This window comes from Nerophis ophidion, linkage group LG05, assembly GCF_033978795.1.
Source record: "Nerophis ophidion isolate RoL-2023_Sa linkage group LG05, RoL_Noph_v1.0, whole genome shotgun sequence".
In the NCBI taxonomy this organism is placed as follows: Eukaryota; Metazoa; Chordata; class Actinopteri; order Syngnathiformes; family Syngnathidae; genus Nerophis; species Nerophis ophidion.
The window spans coordinates 60,530,381-60,545,853 of record NC_084615.1 but is presented as its reverse complement, the minus strand read 5'-3'; the positions used below and the strand labels follow the sequence as shown (position 1 = coordinate 60,545,853).

At 41.3% G+C, this 15,473-nt stretch overlaps 1 protein-coding gene across 2 annotated transcripts in view; it reads left to right on the top strand.

The window, feature by feature from the left end:
• nrg2b (neuregulin 2b) overlaps positions 1 to 15,473 on the top strand; it is a 134,416-nt gene that overhangs the window by 66,058 nt on the left and 52,885 nt on the right. For both annotated transcript variants that reach the window (XM_061901660.1, XM_061901661.1), the window contains exons 3-4: positions 1,217 to 1,335; positions 4,347 to 4,470. In XM_061901660.1, coding sequence (XP_061757644.1) covers positions 1,217 to 1,335; positions 4,347 to 4,470 — 243 coding nt within the window. The remainder of the gene's footprint in view (positions 1 to 1,216; positions 1,336 to 4,346; positions 4,471 to 15,473) is intronic.

Sequence of the window (15,473 nt, the reverse complement as noted above, 5' to 3'; positions counted from 1 at the left end):
AGCCTGTTGTTCATTATTCTTTATTTATTTTAAATTGCCTTTGAAATGTCTATTCTTGGTGTTGGGTTTTATCAAATAAATTTCCCCAAAAAATGCGACTTACACTCCAGTGCGACTTATATATGTTTTTTTCCTTCTTTATTATGCATTTTCGGCAGGTGTGACTTAAACTCCGGAGCGACTTATACTCCGAAAAATACGGTACAATACTATTAAGTTACTGTACATTGTGATTTGATTAATTTCTATCTAACCTTGATTGATAAATGAATGCAATTGTTCCGTCCGACCAGTCTTCCTGTAGGGGAATAAAACACACTGGTCAATCCCAAGTTCTTTCGGATGACATATATGATGAGTAAGAAAGCCCACCAAGACAGAACAGTAATATTAACAAGTTTTACTAAAACTTTAGGAGACCAGCACTTACAATGTGGTAATAGCAGCATCAAGAAACGGTCTAAAAAACAGACGGAAAGAGTCATCTTATTTAGTACGATAACAGCCCCTGCCGCCCAGAAAGATATACAGCCTTTTTGTTCTAAACCGATAAAGCATCTTCCACAAAAAGGGAGTACATTATACTCCCAGCAGACATTGCAGGCCTTCAAGGTGAAGCACAGAGTTCACTAACAAGCACAAGGAAAAAACACAAAGTGTACACATGGGAAAATATTAGCTGCTTTAAACATGACTATGGATAAAGAAAGAAAACTTAAAAATATATGCATTCTCCACATTACATATGGACAAATGCACAGCAGAGTATGTTGTGAACCAACATTCAAGTCTTTTCTGTCATGTCTCTGTTGTGTTGTGTTTTGTTATGTTCGCAAAGATGATCAAAGCTCAATATACAGTTGATTGGTAAAGCTCCTTCATATGGTAGTCCACTTACTCATTGTGTGCTAAGTGCAGTAACATACTGAAAAACAAAGTTAAGCATAGAATACTCTTTGAACACGTTTACCTTTGAGGATCGATGGGAGTTTGATGCATGGAACGCTAAGGGGCTTTGACCTTTTGTTAAGGCTAGTCCTTGTTTTTGAAGAAAAAAAAACATGCATGCTTGGAATTTTTGGAAAACAGTTAGAGGAAGTGATTTTGTTTGTTTTTATAGTATTTTTTTAACATGTAGGAACATGTGCATGTGACAGTCAAATTGCATTTTGGTCTAACTACAAAAGTATCTCCCTTTCTTTTTTTTTTCCTGAAGAAAAAACTCCAAGGTGCTGATCAGTCGAGTGCGTGTGGAAGACTCTGGAAACTACACTTGTGTGGCTGAAAACTCAGTCGGACAGGAAAACGTCACAAGTATTATCAGCGTGCAGATCTGTGAGCACCTCTCAGGCTATGTATTTGCTATACATATACTATACAACAATGTTTCTTAACCATAGGGCCGTGAGTGCCCCCTAAAGGGCCGCCAAAAATATATGTTTCTTAGCTGTGGTCCGTGTGCGCCATAGCGGTGCTCAGTTGTAATACACTTTTCCATCATCTGTGGCAGTAATGACAATCTCAAACAAGCAGCAGACATCTGAAACTAAAGTCATAGAGAAGTGCGAGTGCAAAAAAATATGACGGAAGTGGTGAAGCTGTATTTTCAATTGCACTTAAATTGTATTAACAGTCTCTAGAAGAAATATGTATTATTTATTTGTTTATTTATTTTTAGTTAGAATAATTTTTTTTAGCGCTGCACAATTGAATGCACATTTTCTTTTTTTATGATTTCTATCTATCCATCCATTTTCTACAGCTTATCCCTCTCAAGGTCGCGGGAGGGGGAAGTGACGGTGGCTGACATGTGGTCCCTATGGGCCATAGCGATGCTCAGTTGTAATACACTTTTCCACCATCCGTGGCAGTAATGACAATCTCAAACAAACAGCAGGCGTATGAAACTAAAGTCATACAGAAGTGCAAGCGCACAAATTATTACAAAAGTGGTGAAGCTGTATTTTCAATTGCTCTTAAATTTTATATACAGTTTCTCTAAGAAATATATATTATTATTTGTTATTTTTTTGGTTAGGATTTTTTGGGAGGTTTTTGCCTCTGCACAATTGTATATAGATTTCTTTTCTTCCATCCATCCATTTACTACAGCTTATTCCTCTCAGGGTTCCGGGGGCAGGGGGGTGGGCTGTAGTCTATCCCAGCTTCACTCGGGAGGAAGGCATTGTACACCCTGGACACGTCGTTTGTTGTAAAAGTCCCTTCTTTTGCAGTATATTTGATTAGTATTTTTTTTTTTTTTTAAATATGCTGACCTAAGCCTTGAAAATAATCTTTTATTATGAGGCTTCATATCATTTGTAAACTGTAAGTAAGTTGGATATAATTATTGAAGACAATTAAAACCAAGTGTTACATTAGTAGTTACAGTGTTAATATTTGAGTGGGCTTGGGCCCCTATGCAGTCAAAAAGTTGGGCCCTGGGGTCAAAAAAGTTAAGAACCCTTGATATATTGTATACCATAAAAGTAAAGTACGGCAACATAACTTCATGTAGAAGATTATGAAACATTTGTCCACCAATAATTAGGTATGCACGATATGGACTATATACATGAGGTTAATATGACCGTCAATTTTATTTTATTACCCTCTTACGAATATATATGTTTATGATACATTCTTATTGTTGTGTACTGGAGGATACACAAAGGCATGCTAGCAGTCACAGCTCCTAAAGATAAAACGGGGAGGATCAATACCAACTGACAGTAAAGATACCATATTTAGTATAAGTTAATGGCCGATAATACAGTGACTAAACTGTTGTTTATTTTTTTACGACACACTAGTTTTTGTCGTTTTTGCTATTAACGTTTACAAACTCAGAAAACAAGTCCCTGGACACAAGAGGCCTTAAAGTGGAAAAACCAAAGGATTCAAATCAGAGCCAAGTGTAGTTTTTGCATATGTCTAGTTATGTTGCACTATTGATTTTATTTTGTTAAATAAATAAATGATAAATGGGTTGTACTTGTATAGCGCTTTTCTACCTTCAAGGTACTCAAAGCGCTTTGACACTACTTCCACATTTACCCATTCACACACACATTCACACACTGATGGAGGGAGCTGCCATGCAAGGCGCCAACCAGCACCCATATTGTGACACTACTTCCACATTTACCCATTCACACACACATTCACACACTGATGGAGGGAGCTGCCATGCAAGGCGCCAACCAGCACCCATATTGTATGGAATAAAAAGGAATAAGCAGTAATTCACTGCGATGAGGTGGCGACTTGTCCAGGGTGTACCCTGCCTTCCGCCCGATTGTAGCTGAGATAGGCGCCAGCGCCCCCCGCGACCCCGAAAGGGAATAAGCGGTAGAAAATGGATGGATGGAAGCAGTAATTCAAATAGTCAATATATATTGTTAGACAATAATTACAAAATTGGATTATTCAATTGTCTTCAACAATTGAAGTATAATTTCAGTATTGGTATATGGCCAAGTGGGAAAAAAAATGCTTATTATATTTTAACAGAAGTGTCGATGGAAACATGTTACAACAAAAAGTTACCAGATTTTAACAGTACATTTGCAAATAGATTAACAATAATTATGACCAAATCTGCAATACTGTATGTTACTGCATACGCCAGCAGCTAAATTGGGAGCCTTGGTAACCCGTTTTGAAACGGTTATATTATCATTTATATACCAAATATTAGGATTTGATAAATAGCATTTTAGCAAGAGGCTGCAATAGCCATTCATCCATTTCCTACCGTTTTTCCCTTTTTTTGAAGGTAGCGGGGGGTGCTGGAGCCTATCTCAGCTGCATTTGGGCGGAAGGTGGGATACACCCTGGACAAGTCGTCAACTCATCACAGGGCCAACACAGATAGACATATTTGGCAATATAGATTTTAGGCCATATCACCCATCGGATAGGAAGTACCAAGAGTAATTTGTTTGAAAATTAAAATGTATTAAATAAATAATATTATCTCCTTTGATTCAATTCATTAATCCATCTGAGTGGCCCATTCAGAGCTCTGACCTGGACCCCGTCCAAAGTCGAATATCAGAGACCTCACCAATGTTCTTGATGATGAATAGACAGACACACATGACTCAAAGAAATGTGGACAGAGGTGTTACACATAGGGGCTGCAAAGGGAAGACAAACCTTTTCTAGACTCCACTTTCGTCCATATCGTGTGAACATGTGACAAATTTCATTCATATTATGGATGCATTTTGTAATGCATTTACAGAAAAGGTCTCTTGAAAATACAAACAATGATGTCAGTTCATTAGCAAAAAACAGAATTCAATTGATAATACCATATATTTCATGTATGTCTCTCTCAGTAACCACCACCACCTTGTCTCTGGGTGTGAGTCATGTGAGGCACTGCAACGACACGGAAAAGGCCTACTGCATCAACGGTGGAGACTGTTACTTCATACATGGTATAAACCAGCTTTCTTGCAAGTAAGTTGAATTCACTCATTTGTTGTCCATTGCCGCCATCATGTGCAGTCCCTCCCTTAATCTCTTCCGTCGCTTATCTCTTTGTCTGCGGCCTCAGACTTGCTTTGTGTCAGCTGTCCTTTCTGTCCTCAATCCACTGGTGGAATCCTCCACACGAAGCTGTGCAGCAAGCTTATTTCGCTGATTCTATTGCAACCACAGCTATTTATAGTATACCTGTGTAATGCACGTACATATTGTTAGTATTTTAATGTCAGTGGTTAAAAGGAGGACGGATGCACTTTCTGTTCCCTAAATTGGAATGATTTTATACATCTACACATTTACACTGACCCCAGAGCCGAACCCAACTGTTGGAAGTTAGAAGTTTTAGGTTGTGTTGTAAAATTGATCCGCTAAGTTACTCACAGAACTCCTTGGGGTTCTCGAAATGGAATAAAGTTGAAGGACTATATTGTCATTGCCCATGTACAACAACATTTCATATTCAGCATAGACCCGTTCAAGAGTAGACACACATACATATGCGACAACCACATTTACTAATGTTACGACACATAAACCACAACACTTGTAACAGGAGGGGAGGAAGTGAAGAGGGGGCGGGGACTCCATTGGCGAACCTGCAACCCTTCTGGCGCTGCTCCAGCTATCCGCCCAACCCGAGGAGTTAAGCGGTGACAAAGGCGTGGGGTTGGGGTATGTGTGCATGTGTGCAGACCATGGTCCATGGTGAGTGTGTGTTGTCTGTAGTTGCTCACAGAACTTTTGGGCGTTCCTCGGACCATAATTTGAGTAATACCACTTCAGGGTATTTGTGTTGTAATGTAATTATATTAACTAAGATTTAATCTACTTTGTCCTATTTTTTGCATCATATGTTTGGACCATAGTACAGTTGCGCGTAAACTTTATCTAATTAATTTCTGAATCAAAAACACCATACTGCCAGTATCCATATAGTTTGCCTTAGACTCAGTTGTACACAGCAGTGACTAATAAATGGGATCTATATGCTTCTTGTGCATACTTTGTCAATGTCTCACTCAGGACAAGCAAGTGAGGTAGGGAATATATGACAATACCTCACTTTGTACACAAATAAAAAAATATTTTGTCAATGATTTATTATAAATAAATGGTAAATGTGTTGTACTTGCATAGCGCTTTTCTACTTTCAAGGTACTCAAAGCGCTTTGACACTACTTACACATTCACCAATTCACACACACATTCACACACTGATGGAGGGAGCTGCAGCACCTATCAGGAGCAAGGGTGAAGTGTCTTGCTCAGGACACAACGAACGTGACGAGGTTGGTACTAGGTGGGGATTGAACCAAGAACCCTCGGGTTGCGCACGGCCACTCTCCCACTGCGAAAAAAACAGTATTGTAGGAATTAGGCAATAGGAGGAAACAGAGTCTTATCCATCCCAGGTTGCATACAAAGTGGATTTATTTCCACAATTGTAATACAAAATACATGTGCCCAATCCACTTACATAAAAAACAAGAGCTGCGTCAAAAAATATTCTTTTACACAAATATTTGTGGAGAGTTTTGATTACAGTGCCAGAGATGTTTTAATTTTTGCATGTTTAATATTGTGTTACATCACCTGTAGCATCACCTTGATAGATGTTTCTTGTTGTGTTATTTACATATAAATTAGGCAGAACCTCTGAGTATGTACTGTATGTCCATCCATTCATCCATCCATCTTCTTCCGCTTATCCGAGGTCGGCCTAAGCAGTGAAGCCCAGACTTCCCTCTCCCCAGCCACTTCGTCTAGCTCTTCGCGGGGGATCCCGAGGTGTTCCCAGGCCAGCCGGGAGACGTAGTCTTCCCAACGTGTCCTGGGTCTTCCCCGTGGCCTCCTACCGGTTAAACGTGCTCTAAACACCTACCTCGGGAGACGTTCGGGTGGCATCCTGATCAGATGCCCAAACCCCCTCATCTGGCTCCTCTCGATGTAGAGTAGCAACGGCTTTACTTTGAGTTCCTCCCGGATGGCAGAGCTTCTCACCCTATCTCTAAGGGAGAGCCCCGCCACCCGGCGAGGAAACTCATTTCGGCCACTTGTACCCGTGATCTTATCCTTTTGGTCATGACCCAAAGCTCATGACCATAGGTGAGGATGGGAACGTAGATCGACCGGTAAATTGAGAGCTTTGCCTTCCGGCTCAGCTCCTTCTTCACCACAACGGATCGGTACTACGTCCGCATTACTGAAGACGCCGCACCGATCCGCCTGTCGATCTCACGATTCACTCTTCCCCCACTCGTGAACAAGACTCCTAGGCACTTGAACTCCTCCACTTGGTGGAGGGTCTCCTCCCCAACCCGGAGATGGCACTCCACCCTTTTCCGGGAAAGAACCATGGACTCGGACTTGGAGGTGCTGATTCTCATTCCGGTCGCTTCACACTCGGCTGCGAACCGATCCAGTGAGAGCTGAAGATCCCGGTCAGATGAAGCCATCAGGACCACATCATCTGCAAAAAGCAGAGACCTAATCCCGAGGCCACCAAACCGGATCCCCTCAACGCCTTGGCTGCGCCTAGAAATTCTGTCTATAAAAGTTATGAACAGAATCGGTGACAAAGGACAGCCTTGGCGGAGTCCAACCCTCACTGGAATTGTGTCAGACTTACTGCCGGCAATGCGGACCAAGCTCTGACACTGATCGTACAGGGAGCGGACCGCCACAATAAGACAGTCCGATACCCCATATTCTCTGAGTACTCCCCACAGGAATTCCCGAGGGACACGGTCGAATGCCTTCTCCAAGCCCACAAAGCACATGTAGACTGGTTGGGCAAACTCCCATGCACCCTCAAGAACCCTGCGGCGAGTATAGAGCTGGTCCACAGTTCCACGACCAGGACGAAAACCACACTGTTCCTCCTGAATCCGAGGTTCGACTATCCGGCGTAGCCTCCTCTCCAGTACACCTGAATAAACCTTACCGGGAAAGCTGAGGAGTGTGATCCCACGATAGTTGGAACACACCCTCCGGTCCGCCTTCTTAAAGGGAGGGACCACCACCCTGGTCTGCCAATCCACAGGTGCCGCCCCCGATGTACTGTATGTATTACTGTAAAGCCTGTGGATGTCAAAAGTGCTGCAATGTATTGAACTATCTAAGTTAAATTAGAGCCGGGAAATTTTGGTTCTAATAGCAGCAACATCATATCTAGTATATCAAACAAACAGTGGCAGGATAGCATAACCATTGGCATAGTGAACACACATTCTGTACCTGTCCTTAATGTCCCCCACACTTTTTTGATCTGTAATTTCGATTTGGATTTTGTTGTAATTTTTTTTAAGTTAACACTCCATATTTCTGAGTCACCATGATGCACATCATGGCGTGTAAGCTACAGCACAGCATGTCTTTCCATCAGCATGCAGGGAGCAAGTAGTCTCTGCTAAACAGCCAGCCCGGAGACATTACACTGCACACAAGACACGCTCGAGAACCCAAAAACGCTTATAAAATGTAAAGGAATAAGTGACAGCGCGCTTTATGTGAAATTTAACAATAAACTTTTTACCTCCTCTTATGCTCCAACAATATTAAGGTAATATAAGAGCCAATTTCACCATCATCTTGAAGTACAGGAAGTAGGTTTGCTCCTCATCCAGGTCCATTTCAGACCAAAAATTGGGAAAGGAGGTCAGCAAAAGTTTACTGCGTTGTTAATTTTTGTAATAAGGGATTACATTTTATATTCGTTTCTGAGCACAAAAATAAATTTTACTACTTGTAAATGCATAGTAAAATTAATCTTGCTCTTTAACAATCGACCCCCTCTAACTTTTGAAATGAAAGCTACGCCCTTGAACATAACTCAAAAGAGTAAGCAGGTTTCTTGAATTACAAAAAGAGAAAAATAACACTGGACTTTTCTCCAAACTTGTAGTCCATCATCTTCATTTTAATTTTCGGGTACAATGCATTAGCGTCATGCATTGATATCCTATAGGAAAAAAAATAAAAATCCAATAAATCTCTTCTAGTCAATCAAAAATATTGACATAAAACACATTTTATGTCGATTAATTAGTTAATATATATTCAGAAAACTATGTGAAATACATATAAATGATAAATAGAAAAGACAAATGAACATTTAACGTCACTTTTACAGTTATCGAAGAATCGTATTGGCAAAACTGGCATTGAGCTGGAAGGGACAACTAGCCCCTTTTGTACTATATTACAAGTACCTTATTGGATTCAAACGTGTTTATTCACTTTTTTTTTTTAACCAATGTGGTGGCACTCGGAACACAGGAAATGAGTTACTAAGGCGTGGGATTATTTGTCTGGGCACTTGATTCTGTGGAAGGGTATCACACAGACATACGAGTGGGTTTTACTTTTTTTTTGACCAAACAATAACCAAGACAGTGCACAAAAAACAGGAGTAGCATTTAAGAAAAAATAAAGCCTTTAAAATGCCTTTTATTGTCACTATACACAGGTATAATTAGATAAAAGCAACTCCTGTGTCAGTGTAACAGTTTACAAAATATGCAAAATATAGGAAGAAAAGAAAAGAAAAATAGTGCAAAAGGAGGTATAAGGTGCACAGTCCAGTCCTGCGAACAATTTATGTATGCTTTGTTTACAAGGAAATAAATATTATACTATATACATACATACACAAGCATTCAGATTGTGAAGTGGAAAGTAAAAATTGCACACAGAAAGGTGCTAAACTATAAAATTAGTGCCTAGGAGAGTTCACTGTGTTTATGGCTTTAAGGAAAAAACAGTTTTTGAGTCTGATTTTTTTAGACCTGATGACCCCTTACACACATATACAGTATATATAGTCTGTACATACAGTATTAAAAATAATATATTATATACATATATGATACATGCAATAATGTATGTATATATATATATATATATATATATATATATATATATATATATATATATATGTATACACACACAAGCGGTAGAAAATAGAAAATGCATGGATGGATATATATTCAACTAATATGTATATATATATATATATATATATATATATATATATATTTAAATATATGTATATGTATTAATATCTCAATGTATGTATGTATATATATAATATATACATATATATATGTATATATATATATATATATATATATATATATATATATATATATATATATATATATATATATATATATATATATGTATGTATATATATATATCTATATATACCCCGTTTCCATATGAGTTGGGAAATTGTGTTGGATGTAAATATAAACGGAATACAATGAATTGCAAAGACAAGATATTTGATGTTCAAACTCATAAACTTTATTTTTTTTTGCAAATAATAATTGCCTTACAATTTCACGTGCCAAAGTAGTTGGGAAAGGGTATGTTCACCACTGTGTTTCATCACCTTTTCTTTTAACAACACTCAATCAACCTTTGGGAACTGAAGAGAGACATATTTGAAACTTTTCAGGTGGAATTCTTTCCCATTCTTGTTTTATGTACAGCTTAAGTTGTTCAACAGTCCGGGGTCTCCGTTGTGGTAATTTACGCTTCATGTATCTTTTATCAAGATGGCGCCCCCTGTGGCTGACGACTTTGCGTCGTCCTCCCGACAACATTTACGTTTTTTTTTTATTTCAGTACTAATTTGCATCATAAATGCAAAGTTTTTGCACGCAACAGTGAGATATGACAGAGATGCACTTCTGAACATTGGAAAAGCTCACCATGAGCTCACTTATAGTCTGACGGACTTCAACTTTCTTCGACGACGAGAGCCAGCTAACCACAAAACAACAACAGCAAGGCGGCGGGCCAAGACAGCGGGCCAAGACAGCGGGGCAAGACAGCGGGGCTACATGCTAGGCTAAAGGCCAAGGCTACACGACCACCACTACCTAGCCTGCTGGTAGCTAACGTGCGCTCGCTCGATAACAAACTGGATGAGCTGAGAACCAGGATTACATCCCAGCGTGAACTGAGAGAATGCTCTGCTCTTATTTTCACGGGAACCTGGCTTTCGGACTGCATTCCAGACTCTGCTATCCAGCTAGCAACGCACTCAGTCTACCGTTGAGACCGGACAAAGGCTTCAAGAAAGGCGAGAGGCGGCGGCGTCTGTGTTTACGTGAGTAACCGCTGGTGCACGGACGTACAAGTGGTTGAAAGACACTGCTCTGATAACATTGAGTTTTTTATGGTGAAATGCAGACCGTTTTACCTGCCAAGGGAGTTCAGTGCAGTGTTTATACTGTCTGTTAACATCCCGCCACGGGCGGACTCCACTACAGCGCTAAAGCTGCTGCATGACGTCATCAGTAAATAAGAGACCGCACACCCCGATGCTGCGTTCACGGTAACTGGGGATTTTAACCACAGAGTGTCCTCCCGAAATACGAGGGAAAAAAACTCTCTGGACCAAGTATACTGCAACGTGAGGGGAGCCTACAAGGCTATACCCAGACCACACTTTGGACTATCTGATCACATCTCAGCTTTTCTTTATCCAGCATACAGACAGCGCCTCAAGCAAGCCCCCCCAGTGAGTAAAACTGTTCAAGTGTGGAATGAAGACACTGAACTAGTGCTTCAGGACTGCTTTGGAAGTACAGACTAGGACATGTTCAAAACTGCTGCTCAAAAGGGATGACGGTACTGTGGACATAGAGGAATATGCTTCCAGTGTAACTGGCTACATCAGCACATGTGTAGAAAACATTGTTCCCACAAAACAATACAAGATATACCCAAACCAAAAACCCTGGATTAACTGTGATGTTCAGTTCAAGCTACATGCCCGCTCCACTGCATTTGTCTCCGGCAACGCTGAGGACTACAATAAGGCCAGATATGACCTGCGTAAATCCATAAGCGAGGCCAAGGGACAATACAGAAAAAAGCTGAAGGGATTCCACTCCACCACAGGAGGGATTCTACTCCACCACAGATTCCCGGCGCATGTGGCAAGGCCTGCAACACATCACAGACTACAAGCAGGGGAGCAGGGGGGGTCACAAACAGCCAACGCTCACTGCCTGATGAGCTGAATGAGTTCCAGGCCCGCTTCGAGGTCCTCAACACCAACCAACAGAGAGGGGTTCTGACCACGGAGCGCACGCAGGACCCACCACTCACTGTGACAACAGCAGAGGTACGTACAGTTCTGAGGAGAACAAACCCACGCAAGGCAGACAACATCCCTGGCCAGGCCCTCAGGGTGTGCTCATCAGAGCTGGCTGACGTACTTGCTGACATATACAACTTGTCCCTAGCACAAGCTGTTGTGCCCACCTGCTTCAAGACCACCACCATCGCCCCCTACCAAAGAAAAACACTGTCACCTGTCTGAATGTCTATCGCCCTGTTGCACTCACCCCAGTAGTGATGAAGTGCTTCGAGAGGATAGTCATATCACACATCAAGAAGACCATCCCAGACACACTTGACCCTCTACAGTTTGCCTACTGGCAGAACCGGTCCACTGTGGATGCAGTCAACACCGTCATCCACACCACCCTCAACCACTTAGAGGGCAAGGACACCTATGCCAGGCTATTATTCATCGACTACAGCTCTGCTTTTAACATGTTCATCCCACAAAAACTCACTGCTAAACTCCTCACTGTTGGTCTGACACCAATTCTCTGTGACTGGGTCCTGAACTTTCTCACAAACCGGCCCCAGTCAGTCAAAATCGGCAACCAGACATCAGGCACAAAGGTTCTAAGCATAGGGACCCCCCAAGGCTACGTGCTGAGCCCCCTACTGTACACCCTCTTCACACACGACTGTGTGGCCTCCCAGAGCAACACCAGTATCATCAAGTTTGCAAATGATACTACGGTCGTCGGACTGATCACCGGGGGAGCTGAGGCAGCGTACAGAAGGGAGGTAGCGGAACTGGTGGCCTGGTGTCAGGATAATAATCTCTCCTTGAACACAGACAAGACCAAGGAGATGATTACTGACCCACGGAGAAAGAGTGCACAGTACACACCTTTGTACATAGGGGGAACAAAGGTGGACAGGGTGAAAACCTTTAAATTCCTCGGGACCCACATCAGCGAGTACCTTACCTGGGATCACTACACCCAATAAAAAATAAAGAAAGCCCAGCAGCTACTGTACTTCCTAAGAAGGCTTAGAAAATATGGCATGCCACACAAAATTCTCAGCAACTTCTATAGAAGTACGGTTGAGAGTGTCCTTACCAGCTCAATCACGGTCTGGTATGGAAACTGCACTGCTAAGGACAGGAAGGCACTACAGCGAGTGATTAAAACTGCTCAGTGCATATCAGGAGCAGCATTCCCCTCACTACAGGACATGTACTCTACCAGGGCCACTAGGAGAGCACACAACATCATAAAGGACAGTACACACCCCCAGCACAGTCTCTTTAGCCTCCTATCATCAGGCAGACGATACAGGAGCCTGAAATCCAGGACTACGAGACTGACGGATAAGTTCTACCCACAGGCCATCAAGCTTGTGAATGCTAACTTGTGAATGCAAGCTCCCACCCATGATTGGGTACAAAAGCAGCTTCCATGAAATGCTAAGTAATTCACAAACAAGGATGGGGGGGAGGGTCACCACTTTGTAAGCAAATTGTCAAACAGTTTTAAAACAACATTTCTCAATGAGCTATTGCAAGGAATTTAGGGAATTTTGCATCTACGGTAGGTAAAATCATCAAAAAGTTCAGAGAATCTGGAGAAATCACTGCACGTAAGCGATGATATTACAGACTTTTGATCCCTCAGGCGGTACTGCATCAAAAACCGACATCGGTGTGTAAAGGATATCACCACATGGGCTCAGGAACACTTCATAAAACCACTTTCAGTAACTACAGTTGGTCGCTACATCTGTAAGTGCAAGTTAAAACTATACCATGCAAAGCCAAACCCATTTCTCAACCTGAAATGCCACCGGCATGGCTGGGCCCGAGCTCATCTAAGATGGACTGATTTAAAGTGGAAAGGTGTTCTGTGGTCTGACGAGTCCACATTTCAAATTATATTTGAAACAGAGGACGTGGTGTCCTCCAGAACAAAGAGGAAAATAACCATTCGGATTGTTATAGGTGCAGAGTTCAAATGCCAGCATCTGTGATGGAATGGGGGTGTATTAGTGCCCTGGGCATGGGTAACTTACACATATGTGAAGGCACCATTAATGCTGAAAGGTCCATACAGGTTTTGGAGCAACAAATGTTGTCATCCAAGCAACGTTATCATGGACGCCCCTGCTTATTTCAGCAAGACAATGCTAAGCCACGTGTTACAACAGCGTGGCTTCGTAGTAAAAGAGTGCGGATACTTTCCTGGCCCGCTTGCAGTCCAGACCTGTCACCCATCGAAAATGTGTGGCACATTATCAAGCGTAAAATACGACAGCGGAGACCCCGGACTGTTGAACGACTGAAGTTCTACATAAAACAAGAATGGGAAAGAATTCCACTTTCAAAGCTTCAACAATTAGTTTCCTCAGTTCCCAAACGTTTATTGAGTGTTGTTAAAAGAAAAGGTGCTGTAACAAAGTTGTGAACATGTCCTTTCCCAACTACTTTGGCATGTGTTGCAGCCATGAAATTCTAAGTTAATTATTATTTGCACAAAAAAATAAGTTATGAGTTTGAAAATGAAATATCTTGTCTTTGTAGTGCATTCAATTGACTATGGGTTGAAAAGGATTTGCAAATCATTGTATTCCGTTTATATTTACATCTAACACAATTTCCCAACTCATATGGAAATGGGGTTTGTATGATCACGTTTAAACAGCTGTTTTTACATCTAATTGGCGATCGCAATGCTTTAGGTCATCATTTTAATTCCAAACCAAATTGAAGAGGGAAGTTTGCCAAACATGTACAAATACAGTACAAACTCCGATAAAGCCATATTTTCGAGAGTAATCATAAATACGCTGTTATGCACACATAGATACCCATTTACACCATAAGTGGGATAAGTTGTTTGGATTGGATCATATGAACTAAAGCTGTTCATATCTCACTTGTAAATGAAATTTGTGGTCATTGAACATCAACTGCGTTTTCGTACATAAGAGAGCGACAAAATCCTTCCAATATCCATCCATCCATTTTCTACCGCTTATTCCCTTTTTTTGGGGTCGCGGGGGGCGCTGGCGCCTATCTCAGCTACAATCGGGCGGAAGGCGGGGTACACCCTGGACAAGTCGCCACCTCATCGCAGGGCCCTTCCAATATCATAAGAAGATAATTCACAGCAGACTAAATTTAAGCAGGAACGCACAGCCGGCCTATTTTCTTGTTAAATTTGTAATGATTCGTAAAGATTTTGGTAGGCTACACTGGGCTTGCGGGCCACAGTTTGAAAACCCTTGCTTTTGAGTTTACTATAAAAAATAGGTAACCAGTAGGATGTCATACATTACCAATTATTGGTAGAAGTAACAGTACTCATATTTCCTTTGACGGATCCATAAAATCAACAGTGATTTAATTTACATTTACCAAGAGTTCAGGGGAGTAATGCGTGACAGTAATGTAATTTGTAAATCATACAGATGCAATGACCTTTTGCGTAATTTATTTAACAAAGGAATCTCAGCCATTAGCTGGAACAAAGCAGTGTTTGAAATGTGCTTGAACCCCTAAACTTCTTCCAATATCTGCAAGAGTAATGTAAAGAGAAAATACCAAATAAAGAATGAACAGATGCAGGTAAAGAAAGTGGTATAGAATAAGCATAAAAAAATAGGAGATACAGTATGTCCTACACAGTAAAAGCAATGCTGGTGAAGGAGTGAGTGTCTCCATCCTCCCTCTGCTCGATTTATAATTATTTTAGAATGGCTGAGTCGGCTCTTTTCAAGTTTTTTTTTCTTGTAATTAATTCAAAATGTCAGTTATCCATGAGAAAGTGGAGAGAAGGATACACAGCCGGTGCTGTGTACAGCATATGCATTAGGGGAGGGTTCTCCTTGCATTTTCA